Here is a 22,574-nt window from a genome sequence, read left to right as displayed (position 1 = left end):
CCGGAAAAAAGGATAAATCCCTCATTCAGACAAAGCAGTGTTTACAATTTCAGCAGTTTTGATTCATCAATCTATTAGTTGTCCGATCTCTAAAATGTCAAAAAATAGTGTTCCCCAATGTGCAAGTTGACCCACTGAAATGTCTTGTTTTGCCCACAACCCAAATATATTCATTTAACTGTCACAGAGAGGTAAAGAAAAGAGCAATTATTCAAATTTAAGAAGCCGGAAAATATTTTTTTAGTTTTTGTCTTTAAAAGACTCTTATTGATTATCAAAATAGTTTTGGATTAATTTAATAGGGGTGTAGAAGTTGTGGTTTGATCACTGTAATTTCACTCTATCCACAAAAGAAAGAAAAGCAGGCTATTGTTGTGCAGAGGGTTCATCCTGGAAATACTTCATTAGAACTCAAGACTTTACAAGTGGGTGTAAACATTTAATGATGACTGTAAAAAAAAGAATATAATATTTTTTTTTCCTTTTTTTTTTTTTCACAAATTAATTTGAACTTATTTTTCTGCAGTTAAACAAACTAGATTTATTCTTACTGTAGCTGAGCTGAGGTCCAAACCTACAGACTGCATCACTCATTCCAGCTCTCACGATCACTGACGTCATATAAAGGCGACGTCCGTTTGGCATGCACTGGTATGCGCGTGCGCAATGTCAGGAGTCCTTGGCTGGTCGGCCTGCTGTAGGTTACAGAGCTTGTGAGGGGACACAGACAAAATGCAGAGCTGGACTCAGTTATATCGCTCTCTGGCCACGGTAAGAGCGGATTTTATTAACCTGATAACCACAATGTGTTGCCCGGAACCGTCTTGATTTGACTCACCCGCTGTTGGCCCCGTGGTTACTGGTATTTTCCCGCAGGAGGCCCGGGCCCGGCTAGCGGGTCAGCTAACAGCTCTGGTCCGGTGAAAGCGTATGGAGAGAGCGGACTCCGCCAGACTACACTGGAAAAACCTTCAATTTTGATTTATTGAGCGTATTGGCAACATATATCTCGTCTTATGTGTATATGATATATCGTCGGGTTGTATACGATCCCCCTTTTTAATTCGGCCTCAGAAAAAATAACATTGAAGCTTGTAGTTGGAAAAAAAAACACTTTATTCGTTGAACGTTTCACAATGTTTTCAGGGAATACATAATGGAAATACGTAATGTGAGCTGGTTACATATCAGAGGCGTTTTGGAATAACCTTACAGGATGTTTGCTATGCCAAGGTTAAAGGGGTTTAATAACACTCGACCTCAAATATGTTATTTAACTGACTTTACATTTGACAGCTCTCTATCTTAAAGCTATGCTAGCATGCTAAATCGGTTAGCAGTGGTTACCTAACTCTTACCGGTGTAGTTAGCTTATGTCAGAGGCAGATCGACTTACCACTTTATGTCTCATAAATAACATAGTATTCCTAATTAGTCCTATCTAATGAGAAGTTGTGTCCTAACCTCATATTACCGTTTCTCGATCACGTAATTTGTCAGCTGCCGGTTTGAAAACAAGCAGCTTGTTTTGCTGTTGAAGCTAAAGAGGCTCTGGTTTACTGATGGATGTGTCCTGAGATGACAGCTAACAGTTACACCGCGCAGGGATTGTTTGTTTGTTCAGTGACACATTTTAATTATTATCTTTATGTTTTGTGAATGTTTTTGGTCCCCCAAAATAATGTGGCGCATTTAATTGGACTGTTGTTGCACATGCGTACATGCACCCACATCCCTGACAACTTGAGAAATGTACTTTATTTACAATCCTTAACATCTTTGCCCAGTGCCCTTGAGCAAGACATTGAACCCCAAACCTGCTGTAAGGGCTCTGACACCCTTTTAAAGAAATGTATTTGGTTCGAATCTAAGAAAAGCAACGTGAAAAATACTAATTTAAGTCTCCACTTTCCTGACAGTGGCTCCATCCTGAGTCCAACAGTGTTTTAAGTTACTGTGGTTTTTATGCAGCAACAACAATACATAACAATTATTTTCACGGTCAATTAATCTGTTGATTATTTTCTTGATCAACATATTAGTTGTGTGAATCACAGAATGTCAGAAAATTGTGTTTCCCTCGGCTGTTATGTCTTGTTTTGCCCGCAACCTCTAAGATATTAATTTAATGGTCACAGAGGAGTAAAGAAAAGAGGAAATATTAACATCTAAAAAGATGGAATCTTAAGCGTTTTTTGTTCTTTAATCGTTGTAGTTTCACTCGAGTGGCTAAACAAGGAAGGAACAAGGAAATTATATTCAAGGAATTCACATAACTAAGAAGAAGCAGGTTATTGTTGAGCCGAGAGTTTCCCTGGAAACACTTTAAATCTCCAATAACAAAGATTTGTTTATTTAAAGTGGAAAAGGTTTCATTGCAAGTCTCCGAAATCATAAAAATGTGTGTCAAACAGTCGGCAAACCAACGACAGAGAAACTTTTGTTAAATGGTTTTAATGTCTGACTGTTTTTGTTTTTCTACCTTGGAGTAAAATCAGGGTATTTGTCTGACTGCCTGGTTCGGTTCTTGTCTGACTGCCTGGTTCGGTTCTTGTCTGACTGCGTTTGCTTTCCCTCACAGCGGAGCCACCACCTTCCCTGCAAGCTGCATGGAGCTGCAGCTCTGTCGGTCAGAACCTACGCTGACAAAGCAGCAAGTGAGTGAACTGTAAATCTTATCGTCTGTCCTCATTAATCACAGGCTCCCTCGTGAACTTCAGTCTCGTGTCCATATGAAGCAGACATTGTACCTCATGTCAGAACTAATCATTAGTTCAGATCGCACAAACGAGGGATGTAAGAGAACTTGTGCCAGTTATTTTACAAACAAAACTCTGATCTTTCTGTCTTCTTATGCATGTTGAAACTCTTTCATCAAAGCATTTAGCTGATAAGACTTTTTAATCATCATATATCATCCTGCTGTAATTTAAATGGATTTGGAGTCTAAATAAGTTGCTCAAATAAAAATAATACAACTTATTGCAAACTGAATACTGTTCACCAACTTTAATAGTAAAAGTACTTTGTCTGTTGTAACACCTGACAACACCTGCAACAACAATTAACTGACTCAAAAACAGCATCGTAAGTCTATGATTACTATTGTTGACCATTTTAATCTTTTAACGTATCCTTGGTGTTTTCATTTATTTATATTTTATCATTTCTAGAATCTGCAGGATTTATTTTTCTGTCTGATTGCTGATTAAATAAGTGAACGTACAATAGTTGTTGATAATCGTAGATTAGATAGTTTCAAATTAATTCAGTGGAGTTGAAAGTAATATTTGCCTCCAAAATGTAGTTAAGTTGAACAAACGTGTACTTTGTTATATTTCCCCGCTAATTATTCTCACTTTTGATACGAAGACCTTAACTGCATGTGTATATTGTTGTCAAATGTCGACCGCCTTAATTACTGATCAGTTTTGAGATGACAGAACATCAGAGGGTGAAATTTAACCTCGACACGCCACTTCTTCATCTTCATCATCATCATTCAGTGTCCCGAGCTGCTGTGATGACGTGTTGATTAAAGCTGCTGTTGTCTCTCTGTAGTCGATGCAGACGTCACGGTGGTCGGCTCCGGTCCAGGCGGCTACGTCGCCGCCATCAAAGCTGCACAGCTCGGCTTCAAGGTAAGCTGCTTCCAGGCCGTATTGATTTAATATTTCAGCTGATTGATTGATTGGTTGGCTACTATGTTGTTGTAGTGACTGTCTATGGCAACTTTTGTCACTTTCAGCTATGCGTGGGGGGTCGGGATCTTAATCACAACATTGTATAACAGAACCCACATGATTATAAACGGTTTGCTGAGAAATTTTTAGATTTATAGGTGGAAATATGATCTCAGTGATGTGTACCGTCACCAGGGCGTTAAGTTAAGTTAAGCCGGAGCTGCTTGGTTCAGTGTGAACAAATGAGACAAGCCTGTGTTGCTGAATCTGTCTGAACAGGGCTTCAGTAAATAATAATGACAATAATAACAATTAAAGTTTGACCTACTGTTTATTTCTCTCTATCTAGTTATGAAAAAAAAGGTTGTTCAGCTACAGTTCGATATCTGATGCTTGTCTCGTTTGCCACTTTACCTCAGCAGTGTTTTCTCTTCCTCGCTCTTTTGAGATGTTTCTTCCCTTCAGGTACATAAAATGCTTTTCAATGTGTTTGTTTCCCTCCACAGACGGTGTGTGTTGAGAAGAATGCCACGCTGGGTGGAACCTGTCTGAACGTCGGCTGCATCCCCTCAAAGGTAATTAACAGAAAGTGAACCATCGCACTGTGATTATCTGTGTGATTGGAAGCATCTCACAGTCATCGAAAACCTGTTGAGATATCAGTATTTCTCTGTACCTGTTGTACCTGTTGTACCTCTCATCTATTGGTCTTTAACTTCAGTGTGATGAACTAAAAGTCTCAGAACAAGTTCAGACTAACAGTTCTGCTGCATGTTGAAAGATTACTTCAATTAGTCAATTTCCAAGCTAAGTGAAATAAAAACTGCTAACATGAATGTACTGAACAGTGAAACACAATTGAAACATTATGATAATTGTTATTTTGTGTGTGCAGGCTCTGCTGAACAACTCCTACCTGTACCACATGGCTCATGGCAAGGACTTTGAAAGCAGAGGCATCGAAAGTAAGAGACTTCACTGGATTTCTTCAGGCCCTGACGGGGGTTTTACTTTCAGTTTTTTCATATCTGCAGCTCAGTCCAATCTGTATAAAATGCTGGAAAATAGTTAAAGTTGACACATTCAGTCCGAAGCCCAAAGATATTCAGTTCAACATAAAATGACAAAGCGCAGCAGATTGCCTCCTTTACCTTTTAAGAGGCTGAAACAAGAGGATGTTTGTTTAATAAATTATCTAAAATAATGAACAAGTTTCCAGTTGAACTGTGCCAGTGTTTCACTGTCACATCTGGATCAGTAAAGATCAACAGCTCATTGATTTGTTTCTCAGACAAATGTCATTTACATTCCCACAGTCTCCTTTTTAAAAAGGGATGAGGTGTATTTTCCAACAACAGCTTGACTTTATCCTGGCAAGGTTGTACAAATTCAAATAATGTTCAACAAAAATAAGATTGCAGAGTTCAACAAGGAATGCCAAACTTCTTACCGGCTTCACTTTCAGAATCTGTTCCTTGTTAATATGTGATGATAGATTGATGATTGGCGTCTCTGTCTTTCAGTCTCAGGCCTCACGTTGAACCTGGAGAAGATGATGGCTCAGAAGAGCGGGGCGGTCAAAGCGCTGACCGGAGGAATCGCACATCTATTCAAACAGAACAAAGTCAGGCATCTTCCTCTCTGTTTTTAAATCGTTGTTCACATCACGTCTTACTGACAAGAACCTGAATGACTGATAACTGCGCTCACTGTGTGACATCGTTCCCCTCAGGTGACTCACGTCAACGGTTTTGGGAGGGTGAGCGGGAAGAACCAGGTGACGGCGGTAACAGCAGACGGCAGCGAGCAGGTCATCAACACCAAGAACATCCTCATCGCCACAGGCTCCGAGGTCACACCCTTCCCCGGGATCCCGGTATGGAATTCAAGGCCTTTTTTAAAATTTCTGGAAAACTCCAGGATTTCAAGTCACTTGGTCATTTGGTCATTTTACACATGGATTTTGTGACACTACATCACCAAAAGTACTACTGAAACATAAAGGTTTAAGGTGCGAAGTCAAAACATGAAGCGTGAAGATGTAAACGCTGCGTAGAGCTGAAGGGACGTCAGAGTCAAATGCTTAATCTGTTGATTTGTCACTACGAGCGTCTCCTCTTGTTTCACACATCGTTATTTTACTCCTGATTCAAATAAAAATCCTGATTTGTGCAACTAAGACAGTTTGATTTCTAGCGGTGCTCATTGCTAAACTACAACCAGATGATACATTTAATTTGTAAGTGTGCAAACTGAATGACAAAGTCTCTTTGTTTTTGGTTTAGGTTGACGAGGAGTCCATCGTGTCTTCAACAGGAGCTCTGTCCCTGAACAAAGTACCAGGGGAGATGATTGTGATCGGAGCCGGAGTCATCGGAGTCGAGCTGGTCAGAACCTCCTCAGTCTGGTTCATTGTTGTTAGATCTATGTTTTGTTCCAGTAACGTAGAACTCTAGTATAGTTGGCACGATGCTGCAACACCAGCTCACATTCACAGTGAATACTCCGTTATCAGCACATAATTCACACACATGTTCGTCCTCCCGTCCTGCAGGGGTCAGTGTGGCAGAGATTGGGCTCTAAAGTCACGGCGGTGGAATTCCTGGGTCACGTAGGCGGACTGGGCATCGACATGGAGATGGCCAAGAACTTCCAGCGCATCCTGCAGAAGCAGGGCCTCAAGTTCAAGCTCGGCACCAAAGTGATGGGAGCCATCAAGAGGCCCGACGGCAAGATCGATGTGGCGTGAGTCAAACACTCCCGACTCTTCACGTCCCGTCTGGAGGGCTCTGTTTCAAATGTCAGTTAAAGTTGTTAACTCTGGGCGATGATGTGTTTCAGAGTGGAGGCGGCGGCCGGCGGGAAGAACGAGACTCTGACGTGCGACGTGCTGCTGGTCTGTATCGGCAGACGACCTTTCACACAGAACCTGGGTCTGGATTCTGTCGGCATCGAGCTGGACAACAGGGGGCGCATCCCCGTCAACAACCGCTTCCAGACCAAAGTGCCCAGGTACCTCCGTCAGGCTGCAAAATGCCAAACGCCATTTCCACCAAAGAGATAAAAACTGTGAGACTGTCTATACGTGGAAGGTGTTGTTACGTCTAGATGGTGTCGTCTAAAACATTCATGATTTCTTTCTTTCTCCTCTCAGTATTTATGCTATCGGTGACGTGGTCGCCGGGCCGATGTTGGCCCACAAGGCTGAAGACGAGGGCATCATCTGTGTGGAGGGCATGGCCGGCGGCGCCGTGCACATCGACTACAACTGCGTTCCCTCTGTCATCTACACACACCCCGAGGTGGCCTGGGTGGGCAAGTCGGAGGAGCAGCTCAAAGAGGAGGTGAGTGATGATGAAGCTTATTAATCTGAATATTAAACTTTTGATTGTCAAGGACCGAGGAACGACTGCCTGCACAGTTCAGTAGATGTGTAATTTTTGACTGGGCTCCTCTCGTCCTCAGGGCGTCCCATACAGAGTCGGCAAGTTCCCCTTCGCAGCCAACAGCCGCGCCAAAACCAACAACGACACTGACGGCATGGTGAAGATCCTCAGCCACAAGGAGACAGACAGGATGCTGGGAGCTCACATCGTCGGAACTGTAAGAGCTTCATCGCAACACAACACAACACGAGTTAACTGAACAAATTTTAACCCCACTCGTCCTCCTCCAACCTGGTGTCCAGATGTAATATAACATCCTTGGTTGAAACTTGTAGCTTGTTAGCATGCTAACTCAAGCTCTCCTCTTTTTAATAGTTTCTGATATTATTCTGGATAAGACTGTTGGACTGACCTACAAACATCTCTCGGAGCTTTAACTGAGGCGAAATACAAAATGTGACCTTTAACAGAGAATTTCAGACGTACGTGTTAAAAGTTGTTTTTGCGTTTCCCCTGCAGGGGGCAGGAGAGATGATCAATGAAGCTGCTTTGGCCATGGAGTACGGTGCTTCCTGTGAGGACATCGCCAGAGTCTGCCACGCCCACCCTGTACGTCCTGCAGCACACACACACACAATAACACAAACACACACAATAACACACACTTGTATATATCCAAACCACACGAGTGCAGCAAACATAAGTTACAGAACAGAAAAGTTATTCAGAAACTGAAATATCGACTGTAAAACCCACTGACCTGAAAACTCTTCTGTTGCTTCATCCTCTCCATCCCTCTCTCCTCCTCCTCCTCGTCCTCCTCGTCCTCCTCCTCCTCCTCAGACGGTGTCGGAGGCCTTCAGAGAAGCAAACCTGGCCGCCTCCTTCGGCAAAGCCATCAACTTCTGATCTGTCGGCCGCTGTCGCACCTTCAGTGTACATAACAGAGGAGAAAGAGGAAGCTGTGTGTGTCCGCGTCACGAACCCTTCATCCAACCCACCGACACCCTCTGTGTACATCACAACTGTACCACATTTAGTTCTAATGTTATTTAAATGTTCGCAATAAAATGATAAAGGGGAGTCTGGGCGGTAAATAAACGCTGACTGCAGATCAGTCTTCTTGCTTTACAAACACATAGTTTAAATAAAAAAAAGATCCCAGAGGAGCATTTTTATTCTCTCGCTCACAGGATCTAGAGATATAAATATTATTTTTTTTCCTCTGTGGCTGCGTTTTCTCTTGTAAAGGAAGCGGGGAGTGTTTTTGTTTCTGTTTTTTACAGTGGGAAAGAATTCAACACGACAAATACGAAATGTAACCAGAGCAGGAAGCAGATTCACAGTTTTAAAGGTTAAATCAACCAGTTGTCAGAATATTTAGTGACTCAAACATTTTGATTTGCGTCATTTGTAGCTCCATTTAAGACCGATTCATCAAAAGTTCCAGATCAGAAAAAACTCAAATCTATCGTTTGTCTGTGGAAAGTTTTCACAGTGCTGAACTCTCCAGGAGCATTAAATCAAGTTTCAGTCTTTATAAGCAATTTTCTCGTCGTCTTGACAACTGAGCAACATCTTTTGCTGAAATGTGGCTTAAAGCTCCTGAGGAAGCTTATAAAGATTTAAAGCCTGAAATCAAAGTTTAAAATCTCTTGTGATCGGTGATGGAGGTGATGATTCGAGGATGCAAATAAAATATAAACTCAGCCTGCACAAACCAATCAGAGAACGCCAAGTTTGTTTTTTTTTACAGTTTCCCTCGTGTGGAAATTATGACTTCTAATTTATTTATTAAACCCTCTTTGACATCTTTAAGGTTCAGACCTCCAGTAACACCGTCGAGTTGTGTTTCTATCAGCTGGTCTCTGTTTTGTTTGGTGCCGTGATGCCGCCAAAACCAGAGAAGAAGAAGACTACAGGCTTTAAACTGCATAAAATCTGCTGTGCAAGTGTTTCATGATGGAAAATAAAACTTCCTACACATTTTGTTAAAGGATCCATAATTTAAAGCTTCCTGTGACGTCACTGATGTGTTCGACATGCTCGAGGTTTGTTCTCTCAGAGAGCAGCAGCAGTTTTCTGAGTAACTTCAGAGTCGATTCATCCTTTAAATTCAACACAGACTCAGTTCTGGAGACGAGCTGTTGACTGTTGCTGGGAAACCGCTTCCTGCTCTGACTGCTGCCCTGTGATTGGCTCCGGCCTGCTCTTGCTTATCTCACCATTTAAACCAATAAATGCAAATCAGTTAAATGAGACTACAGTGTGTACTTTTACATCAGTTAATCTTACTCACAATAACGATGAAAAAATGGAAAATGCGCAGCTTCGACTTCTTCTGAGGAAGTTATTTTTCAGCAGCTAGCTAAACACTTTAGCGTGCATCCTGTCTGAGGTCTTGAGTTTTACCATTGATGCTGCAACTCTGGTTTCCTGTGAAGCTCCGGAAATGTTTTGTGGACCATGAAACTTCTCCTGACTTTCCATCAGCAGTGAGGGAGGAAATGATGACTCTATTTTGGGGTGAACTGTTCCTTTTGAGCATCAGCATGTGTGATTAAAGAGGTCATGTTACGCTCATCTACAGGTTCCTACTATCAGAGGCAGTCATGTCGAGCAAGATGCAGCTGGTGACCATGGCTGCGGTACAGTCGTGTATATATGTTTATATAACACCTGGTACATAGTGACGCACATACGTCACAGAATAAAGGAATAAAGGCGTTTCAGGCAGAGCAGCAGTGTTTTCAGTGGGAGACGGGAACTTTGGACTTTTTCATCCTGCAGAACTTAAACATGCACAAAATGCTTTGTAACACAATAAAGGAAATGTAAAAAAACAAAACAAAAAGCATCATATGACCTCTTTAAAGTGTTTCTATTTGTTCATGATGCCTCTAACATTCACTCAGTGACTCTATAATGAGCTGGGAATGAAGATTTTAATTGTTTTGCATCATCACTGTCAGCCGTCTGAACTAAATTGATTCTCAGTCACTCAAATAAAACAGGATAAAAACAGAGCGCTGTGTATTTCAGACAGCTGTGGACTGACAACATTTAGCAGCCGAGATAATCCCACCTGACAAAACCAACTGAGAATAACCAGAATTATTTAAAAAGCACAATCGCAACATATTCCATCATCATGACATCACAGAGCAGAAGCACAAGACGACCTGGAGGAAAAGGATGTTTTTGAAGAAATTATTGAAATTGTGAAATGACAGCTGTAGGAATTTGTGTTAAAGGTCTCGTGAATAAAACGGGAGTTACAACATGATTGTTTTCAAGAAAATCCAATATGAGAGCTGAACATAAATACATAACTCCAGGTTTTTATGAATCAAAGCGGGCAGCACACACAGTCTCGTTACACTTGCTGTTCTGTTTGAAGACATATTTGAATAAGTTGAAGTTCAGCAGCAGCGACTCCACCTCTGTTTGATCACTGACTACGTAGGTGAGTGTGTGTGTCTGTGTGTGTGTGTGTGTAAGTGTGTGTTCAGCAGGTGTGGCGGTTGCTGCAGGTCGACACTGACTCACTTTAAGAGCTGAAGATGGCCGACTGAAGTTTAACAAGACGGAGAACCAGATTCAACAGCCGACTGAACAAAAGGAGAAGAAATGAGATTAAAGTAAAAGAAGAGAAACGTTCAGGACAGAAAGCTTCGTGGTCACACTCAGGTACTGTTGTTTCCTCTGTTCTGACCCGTCACAGCGTCTCAGTGACAGACGCTCGGCTGGTTCCACAGTTTGTTCTTGTGTCAAACTGGTTCTGGTTGTTTGAGTTGCAGCAGCGTCAACTTTTGTTTTGTTTGTTCAATCTCCAAAAACTCAACACACACTTTCACTCGTCCGTCCGTCTGTTGCTCAGTTCATTTTCTTTTCATCTTCACTCTTTTTCCTACATTTTTCCTTCCTTTCTTTTCTCATATTCTCCAGAAAACTCACTTTTCTGGTTGTTATTGACTCTTTTATTTCTCCATTTCCAGTCCCATGATCACTCTATGTGATTGATTGATTGATCGATTGATTCTGTGACTGATCTATTTATTTGTATTTATTTATTATTATTTGAATATTTGGTGCACTTCCTCAAAGCTGCAGTGAGACTCTACATATGTTACTGTTGCTACACTGACGGCCGCTAATATGACCTGGTTGAAGTCTCGGACAGCGGCCTCTCGCTTGGCGGCCATCTTGCTACAGGTTTCCTCTCCTTCTTCTTCTTCTTCTTCTCCTTCTTCTTCTTCTTCTTCTTCTTCTTCTTCTTCTGCTCAACAAGGTGGAGCAGCTGATCTGAGGAGAGGGTGTGATGTCTATTTTTTGAAGAGGTGATAATATACCTACCCAATATTTACAATAAAAAGAAAACCTAATTGAAGCTGCAGTGATGTAACAAGCTCTCAGGCTCCACGACCTCGCGGCTGCACTGTGTTTACATCTGGATCTTTAAGTCCAGTTTTTCGGCTTCAGAGCAGGAAGTTAATTTTCTCGGCCGGACTGGAACCTCTGATGCCTCTGATGGACTGTTGTGGCTGATGTTTTCCTGCTGATTACAGTGAAAACAGGGTTGATGGAGACGGAGGGAGGAGACGTTTCCTCTCCCTGATCAAACACTCTGAGGGTTGTTTCTAATGAAAACTCTGTGCAGGACGTCACCTCCTTCCTCCTCACTCCTTCTCCAACACCGCCCCTCTTATTCTGAGCTGGACGGATCAAGGACGATCTGCGTGGAGCCAGCAGGGATGTCGACATTTCTATAAAAGTCATCATTAGTGAGTAAATAAACTCTCTTACAGCTTGTTTGTCTGATGAGACACGTATCAGCAGGACAACTGTTGTGATTTCTGTCGCGAAGATACTTGATGTAGACTGACTGAAGCTTTTAGTCTCAGCTTCGGACTCCTGATCCAATCTGTTGATGCGGGACAATGAAGGAAGTCGTACGTTCCTTTCTGTTGGTCCTGTTTGTACAAACCTTTCTGGTGGTTTTGATTTAGAAACAGAAGTAAAACTCTGGCGCCTTTTGGGATTCTGAATATCTTCACAACAACAAGCCTTTTTTTCTTCTTCTCTTCTTTTCTTCTTCCTCTCGAAGTGACTTCTTCTCCTTCTTTGTTGTCATCTTCCTCCTCTTCGTCTCCTTCCTCCTGGCGTGACGTCTTCTTCTTTTCCTCCTCCTCCTTCTGCTTCTTCTTCTTCATCTAAATCTTTCTTTTTTGAGCCCCCCAGCTTTCTGTCAGGTATCTCTTCTAAACATGGTCATACAACATCTTTCTGAATTGAGACTTGAGGTGTAGTTGAGTTGTAGGAAAACGTCTGAGAGCAGTGACGACTCAGAGACTGTTGTGGTCGTCCAGTCAGGAGGATCGACTTCCTGCAGCAACATGCAGTATTTGGAGTCTTTAAAGGCAGGAACACAGCGCCCCAAACGTTGGACGTCTGAAGCGTTTGGGGAGACTCAGACGAGGTCTGGAACAAATCTGTTTGGTGTGTTCAGCTGCGTTGGAAGCTTTTGGAATCACGCAGACGGTGTTTGGTCAGATTCAACTTGCAAAGTCTGAGAATGTCGGCAGTCGGAGGATTGGACGCCATCGGATACTCTGATTGGTCGTCTCCTAGCTGTTCAATGACCATTCTGATTGGCAGTGTGCTAGCGAATCAGCGCAGTGTGTAGGAGGGCTCGAGAGCCGGCAACGCGACCATCAGCTCAGCCGTAATGATCTTCCATGTAATCCCAAGTATTGTATTCCACAAACGTCTTCTCAGGTCAAACGAATAGTGAGCCAATACTGTGTGTGCTTTGTTTTTCTCTGATAATCTATGGTCCGCACTCCGTTCCGTCATTTCCTATTTTCATGTTGTAGATTACTGGCACGAGACTCGCGCCACCAAATGTTAAGGAGATTTATTGCATCTCGCGCAAGCGCACGCTACCGTGGAATTAGCAGTAGTCGAGGCGGTATGTTTCAATGCAACTTTTTAACCGGAGTGGTCGGATAAAGACAGTTGGCCATTGGTTTGAGTCTGGGCGGTGTGTGGGGGTCTTAAAGGACTGTTAGGTGGTTTTAGACTCGGGGTTAGAGTCCGGCCTGTCGACTCATACAGGGACAGTGTGGAGGCTTTGAGAGTATTGTTGTTATCAGAGTGTGAATCAGGCTGCTGCTGTTTGTTCATGGTGGAGGCCTGCAGGAGTCTCCACTCAGGCATGTCAGCAGAGACTGAGTTCACACGTCACTGTTGTCAGGAAACATCGAGCTCCACAGATCTGACCGCTGTCAACACAGAGCGACACGGGCGGGTCGGACGGCTTCACCGTGCCATTTTCTATTGTTTCTTCCTCTCCTTCTAACATTCTCATATTACGTTATATATAAAACTGTGTTTGGATCTTCTGCTTCTCCTGCTTCCAGAGCTCCTCCTCCTCTTCCTCCTCATCATCATGCCTCGAATCCGATCATCACCAAACTCATCGCTTCCAAATCCAAATGCTCCACCCATCACCACCACCACCATCTCCACCACCACCATCCACACTAACACCACTGTCGACCCAGCCGCTGCCGCTGTCGCAGGCTTCTTCAACAACCTGCTGAACAAGATCCCCCGTAAGTCACCAAACAGCTTCACCAATCCAGCACGTTAAATGGTGGAGCATGATTCAACCATGATGAAGTTTAAAACATTCACCGGTTCTGACGCTGCAGCAGAAATCTGAACTTTAACGTGCTACAAGGAGTTTCTAACTGCACATGAAACCATCTCAGTTTAACACCGATGCCTCTTTGTGGCCGAAACTATTGTAACAGCAGAGTGCTGAGGATGAACTGAGTCTCAGTCTGAGAGAGGACGCTGCTCTGTAGTCTGCTGTGTTTCACCATCTTCATATCGCAGTTATTAATCGTACATATACACAGAAAGAGACATGAACTAGAAATCAGTGTTGACATTTCAGTTGGTGCTCACTGGGTTACTTCACATTACATCCTGCAAACAGCTGTATAAAATATGATTCAAAACACTTTACTTGCATAAAGTGAATAGAGTACATTCTGTCATAACAAGGTCTATATGAGAAATCTTGGTTCAAGCATCAGTGTAGCTCTCACTCGGTCGGAGTTTAATTTTAGAGCTATAATCCCCTTTAATTGATGCAGCTGCAGCCAAACATGTCCAGAAAAACAACAGCACAACATCTGAGTCCTCCTGTCAGGACTGAGGCTGATAAAGTGCAGTGGAGAAAAGTCAGAGACGTTTCAGTCGAGACGCATCGAGGCAGAACATCAGAATCTCCTGGTTTTGACGCTGTAGATATAAATGTTGTTGTGAAGAGATTTCGTCATCTCCACCCGTCTCGTCTCCTTCAGTGCCTCGATGGGCGATCTACACCATCTTTGCGTGCGGAGCTCTGCTGATTCTGCTGATCTGTCTGTGCATCTGCAAGAAGTGCTGCTGCAAAGGGAAGAAGAAGAAGCGGCAGAAGAAGACGGACGAGAAGATCAACCTGAACGGAGTCAATGGGAAAACCACCACAGCTCTGGTGAGTGACGGACAAAAACGCCATCAATCAGATTCTGCTCACAGTTCTGACTGGAGTCCCTGTTTGTCTCTGACAGGTTCAGCCCGACGTGACGGATGTGGACTACGGTGCGACCAAAGAGAAGCAAAGAGGAAAGTTTCTCTACTCTCTGGAGTACAAAGCCGCTCAGTCTGAGGTGAGTCAACCTCTAACTGTCCTTCACCGACACTATCCAGCAAAAATGATCAAAATTGATGGAAAAAAGAGAAATGTTGTCTTTTTATCTCCACACATCCTCATCAGAACCAGCTACATTACCCATGATACCTCACAGTATGACTGAAAGTCCGCTCCTGTGTTTTCTGTCTTTAAGCTCATCGTTGGGATCAAACAGGCCAACAGCCTGAAGGCCATGGACCTTGGAGGAACCTCCGACCCGTACGTCAAAGTCTACATCCTACCCGACAAATCCAGAACCTGCGAGACCAAAGTGTTCAGAAATACGCTGAACCCCGTCTTCAACGAACAGTTCACCTTCCAGGTCAGAGCTGCTCCTGAACTCCTGAACTGTGCTAACTTTAGTCTATACACATCATAAATATACACACTTGCACAGAGCTCCCAGACCAGGATGCTAGCTGAATGCTAGCTGCGCGGCTAACTAGCAAGCGCTGTTACAGGTGGCTGCAGGTAGCAGTCATGCTACTTTGAAGTAGGCCTGTGAAGTCGACATGTGCCAATTCTCACATATACCTCATGATGACGACCTCTCTGAAGTCAAACACAAAGTCTTTTGTTGCTGCTGCGCTTTGGCTGTAAGGAATCCTATCAACGTGAACTGACCCTTTACCACAAACAGGTGCTTCTGCTTCTTCACTAATCTGAGTGATCTGTTCCCAGATATCCAAGTCCTCCCTGCTGAACTCGACGGCGGTGATGCAGGTGTTTGACTTCAACAGATTCTCCAAACACAACATCATCGGTGAGCTCAGGTTGCAGCTCTGCGACGTCGACTGGAACCACGTCATCGAGGAGTGGCAGGACCTCGCCGGCCCCGCCAAGTTTGAGGTTTTTCTTTGTCCCTCAAAAGATGCTCGCTGTGCTCGTCTGACGACTTATCATATGGAGATGTTTTGTGATATCTGTCGTAAGGATTTCTGTCTGGATTGTCTGTGTGTCGCAGGAAGAAAACCTGGGTGAGATCTGCTTCTCTCTGCGTTACGTTCCCACAGCCGGCAAACTGACCGTGGTGATCCTGGAGGCCAAAAACATGAAGAGCATGGACATCGGAGGAAGTTCAGGTCAGACTGAGACTGTCGGACTCGCAAAGAAATCTGATATTTCAGGTGATCGTCTGCATGAATTTAACTTCCACTTGCTGTCTGTAGATCCGTATGTGAAGGTGCAGTTGGCTCTGGACAAGAGGAAGTGGAAGAAGAGGAAGACGTCTATTAAAAAGAAGACGCTGAACCCTTATTACAACGAGTCCTTCACCTTCGACGTGTCATTTGAACAAATCCAGGTGAGTGTCAAACCGAACATGAGACCAAACTTAATGTGAATAAACTTCCTCGTCTGTGAATGAGTCACATCAGATAGACTTTCATCAGCAGTGGTGGTTGTTTTATGTTAACCCAGAGGATGACAATTCTTACAGGTTCTGTTCATCCAGATAATCCCAACAGATGAACCAAAAACTAATGTTAGGCTACAAACAGACGACATCACGGTCACATGACTTCAACGTCACCACCACTAAGAGTCTTACTGCACAATTACTATCCAGGTTTTCTATAAACTGATCAATGTACAGGTTGTAAAGTCAGAGTTAGAACAGTGTGTAACTAGAGTGGCCTGTAAAGACGGACTAGTGAGTAGATGAGTCTCCGTGTTCGCTGTGAGGACGTTTAATGTCCCCGACAACCTCTGTAGTCTCATTCAGACACTTGTTAGCAACCGCTAACTGTTTTTAACACCTGAAGAGCTTCAGGATTAAACTGTGGGACATTTAATGATGAATAAAATGTGTAAATATCTTCAGTTTGTGGAAATAACACACCTTATTTCACACAAAGCTCTCAGACTTAGAGACGAGGGATCCAGATGTGCAAAAATGCGAACTGATTTCCTGGTTTTAAGACTCAGGGTTCGTACACATTTTTCAAGGTCAAATTCAAGCACTTTTCAAGCACTTTTAAGGGTCATTTTCAAAATTTTCCAGCACCTTATTGCTGGGGTAAAATACATATCTACAGGAATATATACACTCATGTTTATTTTTGTACATTGTATTATGCTGCGAACATCTAAAATTATGTTTCATAATAGCAAGAAGTTTAGAAATTAAAGTAGAACACAAAGTTTTATCCAAAAAAAGGGAAGCCACTTGTCGTTCCTCAGGAACACTCGCACCGAGACAATGAGAGACTGAGAGCACCCTGTAATTTCCTTTTTTGACATAGATTTTTATGTTTCAGAATGCAGTGTTGTGAGTAACACGTTACAAAAGTAATGCAATTACTGTAATGCATTACTTTTTGCTGTAGCGCAGTAACGTAAGGCATTACAAAAAGAAAGGTAATATTTTACTCAGTACAAATCTCAGTAACGCGCGTTATAATGCATATAATGCTAGAGAACTATTGATCGAGGAGAAGATGACTGGAAGGATGTGAAGAACATTATAGTTAAGTGCATTTTGTGTGCAAAACCAAAAGATCTCTCTACCTTGCAAAATAGCACAAATAATTTAACGAAACATCTAGAGCGGTGTCACACTAACATTAAGCTAGTGACCAAAAGAAAGCAAACTGAGGATGAGAGCGGAGAAAAAAACAAACATTCTCCTGTACTGCGATGCTTAAACCTCAAGAAGTGAGGAGACTGTGGCAGAGTATGTTGTCAAAAACATGCTGCCACTTTCAACAGTGGATTCTCCGTCTTTTATAAAAATTGTGAGCAAAATCCCCGTCCAGGCTAGCAATAACAAGGTAAGCTATTATTGCCTCAACAGGTTAGTGCTGTTGGGCTACTGACTGTAATATAAATATAGCGACATAATGTCAGTCTGTGTTACATTAGTTTGTATCCAGATAAAACATACAAAAACTTCTGTTAAACACAATAAACATTAGCTAAAGGGCCTTACAATGTAGGCTCCCCCCCCAAAAAAAAACACACACAGACAAACACACACAACCAGCTGTTTTTGAAAGGTCTGCCCAAACTGAATTTGAGTGTTAACATCGAACATTTTGAGATGTACGACCACTTTCTGCTCCATGAACAGATTTAGGCTACACTGAAAATCAATGTGTGTGTTTCAAAAACTTTCAATACGATGTAGATGCATTCTAAGAATATGTACTGTCCCTGATATATAGAGATGTTTAATCACATCTAGAGGACATAAGCTTTTAGAAAATGCTTTCCCTTACGTTAATAACGACCAAGGTGTTGACATACACAAAGTTATGACACATATTGATTTTTCAATGTAAATATTCTCATGAAACAGGTACTGCACCCCAAATGTTTCAATTTTAACACTGCAATTCATGTTCAGTATGGCCAGCCCTTTCAAAAACTGTTGTTTTCAGTGTTGGTGGTTGTGAATGTTGGTGAAAGTAACTTAAAAGTAATGCAATAGTAGTGTAATGCCTTACAATTAGAATACAGTAATATCACAATGTAATAAAGTTACTGAAATTACAGTAACAAGTAATAAATAATGCATTACATGTTTGGAGTAACTTGCCCAACACAGTCAAAATGTGTCACCTATCCGTAGGAAGTCTTGGATTGCCATCTAATTTACTTTATTAGAAGTAAGGAATGAAAAGTGGAGAAAAGTGAACATTCCCTTTTCACACTTAAAGCTCTGACTGACGTCAGTGCCTGGTGTGACGTCACAGAGACAAACTGAACAGTCAGTTTCTGACTCTGGCACTTCACCTCTGGTGTTAACCAGTGTGAGTGACTCCTCTGCTGACAGCCTGTCAGCAGCAGGAGAGATGCTCTGTGCTGCATAGAGCGCTGTTCGCTTATTCATCAAAGTTATTAATATTGAACGTGTCATCAGTCCAAATTGCATCAAATTCCACCTTCTCCTCAGCCATCCTTCTATTGCTACCAGGCTGCATGTGTGACGATACACACACACAGGCCACAGACTGCAAACACAGACAGTCAGGCGCTAACTTAACGAGGTCACGTAACGTGATTAATGGTCCGTTAATTATTCCTTAGCGTGTTATGGTTTAGCTAACGTTAGCGGTTAGCATAAACATAATAAAGTGTTTACGTGCAGCGTTGGCATAAGTTACTCAAAAAGTCTTAACTTACATTTCATGTGACTTTAGAGCGCAGACTCTCCCACTGCAAACATCTGCAAGTCTTTTTTGCAGACCTTGCATGACGCCACTCTTTGATTCGGTCCTCAACCATTGTTTGTACTTATAATTTTCAAGCCAATGCTCGTTAACACAGCAGCCTCCCAGCATTTTGTCATCTCCTACTGTCGCTCTTCTAAGAGGGGCGGGGCTACACACAGACTGGCAGGTCGCAGAGAGGAGCAGAGAGGCTCAGCGGAGCCCGGGAGAAAACATCTCCACATACGGTTTTCTTACCGATTTTATTTCTCCTTGTAATAAGCAAACTATCCAGTCCATCGCAATTTTGTGAAAGACATAGAGTTATAATGTCAAGCACTTTCAAGCACTTAAACTAAAATCCAAGCACTTTTCAGACCTTGAAAATACAACATTGAAATTCAAGCACTTTCACGGATTTCAAGCACCCGTACGAACCCTGAAGACTACAGACAACACAACTGTATTCCCATGATCCTTCACTTCCTCACTGTATCATCACATTAGTCTTGTGTTGTCATGGTTTTGACTGACAGACCTCTAGTGGCAGAAATTAAATATTAAAGGATAAATTCAGGCAGAAGTGAAAATTTAAGTCATTGTGTTCTCATCTACATGCTGATGGAAAGTCAGGTGAAGTCTTGTAGTCCACAAAACATTTCTGGAGCTTCACAGTAAAACAGTGTCACAGCATACCTGAAGTCGCTGGAGACTTGTTTAAAAATGTTAAAGTCTCCAGAAGCCCAGAGATCCCAAACTGCAGCTACAGTGAATATTTAAGCGATTAAAAGGGTCGAAATGACATCTTTTTAAATCAGTTTGGGTTCTTGAGACATCTGGAGACTTCGATTTTATCAGATGAGCACTATGGAGTCATTTTATGTATTTTCTCTGTCGACTTTAAAGGTTTTAAAACAAGTCTGCTGCTCCTTCAGTTGTTTAGGCAAATGCTGCGAAGCTGTTTTGAAGCGAAGCTCCAGAAAAGGTTTAGTGAACTTTAAGGATATTTTATTTATGATAAAAATCAGACTAAAAGCTCTGGTGGTCCACAGAGGGTGAACCTAGTGATCTCCGTCTGGGACCACGACGCCATGACTCGAAACGACGCCATGGGGAAGATCTTCCTGGGCTGCGACGCCTCAGGGAACCAGCTGAGGCACTGGGCCGACATGTTGTCCAACCCGCGGCGGCCGGTCGCTCAGTGGCACAACCTGCTGTCGGCCGAGCAGGTCAACTCCACCCTGACCCTGAAGAAGAAGATACCCCTCGCCAGCAAACTGCCCTTCTGATGGGAGACGCACAGGAAATCATTTCAGACGCGTCAGAACGAGGAGATTAAAATCATGTTTGCAGATCATTTCTCAGAAGCTCCTCTGGGAAGGAAAATGATTACACTTAATTGAATTCTTTGTATTTTACATTATATATTTTGGTATAAAAGTCACATTTTACTTTTTCAACCGAGCACTTCACTCTTCCTCCCTCGATGGATCGTATCATAAAAACTAATTCCATCCCTTAAACTTATAATATGTATAAAAATGTGTTATATGATTGAATCATTTCTGATCACACGTTTTAAATCAGGATATGTTCATGAACTTTTTGCACTTTAACCATCGACTCACCTTTTTAAAATGTTTACAAAATCAGGTCATTAAAATGTTTCTGGATCTTTCTGGCGCCCTCTGTTGGTCGCAACAAGACCAACACTTCTGTGCATTTTAATATGTGTTAAACTATGTATTCCTCTAACACAAAGAGGAACGACCCGAGGAACGTGGGAAAGAGCTCAAGGTGTCAACCTGGCCTCCAGATTCCCCAGATCTCAATCCAACTGAGCTCCCACTGGATCCACGGGGGCCCACTAGATTGGGATCTGGGGAATTCTGAGGCCAGTTTGACACCTTGGGTTCTTTGTCAGGTTCCTCAGACCATCCCTGGGCAGTTTCTGTGGTGCTGCGGGTGCATTCACCGTGCTGTTGAAAAAACTTTTAGGATTTATTCCAGGTCCAGAAAAACAAGATTTCCTTAAGATTTAAATATCTTCAGTCAAGTTTGCTGATGTACAGTATCACCATTCAGACACGAGGTAATTCTAACTGCTTTACAGAGACACAAAAACACATCACACATAATAAAATTTGTGGTCTTAATTCAATGTGTGAATCCAGCTATTTATTTGTCTTCTGCAATTAAAAATAAATACATATTTTAAACTGTAAATCCCTTTTTATTTGAGCCATTTATTGATGGATTATATCTATAATTCCTCATTTTATTGGACAAAAATAAAAGAATAAAAGAAAATCAAATAATGATACTGAAAACTTTGTAACTTGGTCTATTAATGCAGATATCTTTTGTACAATTAGTTAAATGCTTTATTACTATTTTCTGTGACACTTGTGGTCTGTCGTGAGAGACAGAGGACATTATTAAAAAACAAAGATGGGAACCTTAATATTTAAGGAGTTTCTGCCTCGATGAATGAAAGAATGTTTGTGAGTTTGCTTAATTAAAGAAAACAACCTCCTGCTCGAATTAAAACACCAAAACTCTTATTGCAACATGTTCTATTGTGAGCGACAGGAGATTCTGAATGAACTGATGTGGATCGGAACGATAGCGGGGTTAAGAAAAGTTACTGTTTGTCTCCTCCCGATCCCATTTAAACTGAAACGAACATGGAGCATGGGAGCTTCTGATAGTCGGTGGCGCTCTTTTGTTTAACATTAGACAACACCAGGCTTGTAAATTAAGTTTGACTCATTTATTGCTTCATCACAGACGGACAGAAACCAAAGCAGTCTGCGTTGTTGAGGATGTTCAGGAGTCTCACAGTCTGAGGACAGAAGCTACGTCAGCGTTACTTCTGGTTCTGTTAGTCTGTTCAGTATTCTTTGAGCTCTGAGCAGACACCTCACCTCTCCTCTGTCACTGATGCTCTGTGGATGGATGGATCACCCGCTGCAGAGCCTTCCTGTCCTGGGCCGAGCACCAACCAGACAACATGTCAGTCCACAAAACTTGATGACAGGAAATCAGGATTCAGTTCAGGAAACCGTTGTCCTGCTCGTCCTCAGCAGCCTGTTCCTCTGCCCACACTTTCAGCTCCTGGCTGCTCTGGTTCTGGAGAAACCAACAGTGACCATCAGCACTCTGCAGATATATCAGCCATGTTTGATCCCCCTCGTAAACTCCAGGTGAAAGATACTCACACTTTCCCTTCAGGCTCCTGTGGCGGCTCGTCTCCATTGTTTGGATCGTCTTGTTCGTCTCGGTGATTCGTCCTTTCAACCGTCTGTCACCTGCAAGATGAGAAAGAAGAGCAGTGGTAGTTTCACGTCTCTTTGTGCAGGTTTTATGTCTATTTGTGGAAGTTTTGTGTGCATTTGTGGAGGTTTTGTGTCTATTTGTGGGAGATTTGTGTATATTTGTGGAAGTTTTTAGTGAATTTGTGCAGGTTTTGTGTGTATATTGTGGAAGTTTTGTGTGTATTTGTGGAGGTTTTTGTGTATTTGTGGAGGTTTTTGTGTATTTGTGGGAGATTTGGGTATATTTGTGGAAGTTTTTAGTGAATTTGTGCAGGTTTCGTGTGTATATT

At 42.4% G+C, this 22,574-nt stretch overlaps 2 protein-coding genes across 4 annotated transcripts; both read left to right on the top strand.

The window, feature by feature from the left end:
* The first annotated feature begins 631 nt into the window (after window positions 1-631).
* Window positions 632-9,325, top strand: dld (deltaD). The gene is made up of 14 exons (XM_030425627.1): window positions 632-771; window positions 2,582-2,657; window positions 3,562-3,641; window positions 4,190-4,258; window positions 4,579-4,648; window positions 5,207-5,307; window positions 5,416-5,559; window positions 5,969-6,070; window positions 6,238-6,428; window positions 6,525-6,695; window positions 6,838-7,027; window positions 7,149-7,286; window positions 7,589-7,678; window positions 7,913-9,325. Exons 1-14 carry the CDS (start codon window positions 733-735, stop codon window positions 7,976-7,978), a joined length of 1,527 nt encoding a protein of 508 aa, XP_030281487.1. The 5' UTR covers window positions 632-732; the 3' UTR covers window positions 7,979-9,325.
* A 175-nt stretch (window positions 9,326-9,500) lies between these two features.
* Window positions 9,501-21,193, top strand: syt8 (synaptotagmin VIII). 3 transcript variants are annotated; one of them, XM_030425628.1, is made up of 9 exons: window positions 9,501-10,759; window positions 13,492-13,686; window positions 14,446-14,618; window positions 14,695-14,793; window positions 14,971-15,138; window positions 15,498-15,665; window positions 15,781-15,898; window positions 15,986-16,119; window positions 20,020-21,193. In XM_030425628.1, the coding sequence occupies exons 2-9, from the start codon at window positions 13,521-13,523 to the stop codon at window positions 20,254-20,256; spliced, it is 1,263 nt and encodes a 420-aa protein (XP_030281488.1). In that variant the 5' UTR covers window positions 9,501-10,759; window positions 13,492-13,520; the 3' UTR covers window positions 20,257-21,193. The 3 variants fall into 3 exon arrangements, with proteins under 3 accessions (XP_030281488.1, XP_030281489.1, XP_030281490.1); XM_030425629.1 differs by lacking the exon at window positions 9,501-10,759 and adding an exon at window positions 11,586-11,853; XM_030425630.1 differs by lacking the exons at window positions 9,501-10,759; window positions 13,492-13,686 and adding an exon at window positions 11,588-11,853.
* Window positions 21,194-22,574: the final 1,381 nt, after the last annotated feature.

This window comes from Sparus aurata, chromosome 8 (assembly GCF_900880675.1).
Source record: "Sparus aurata chromosome 8, fSpaAur1.1, whole genome shotgun sequence".
NCBI lineage: Eukaryota > Metazoa > Chordata > Actinopteri > Spariformes > Sparidae > Sparus > Sparus aurata.
This window is presented reverse-complemented; position numbering and strand designations above follow the sequence as displayed.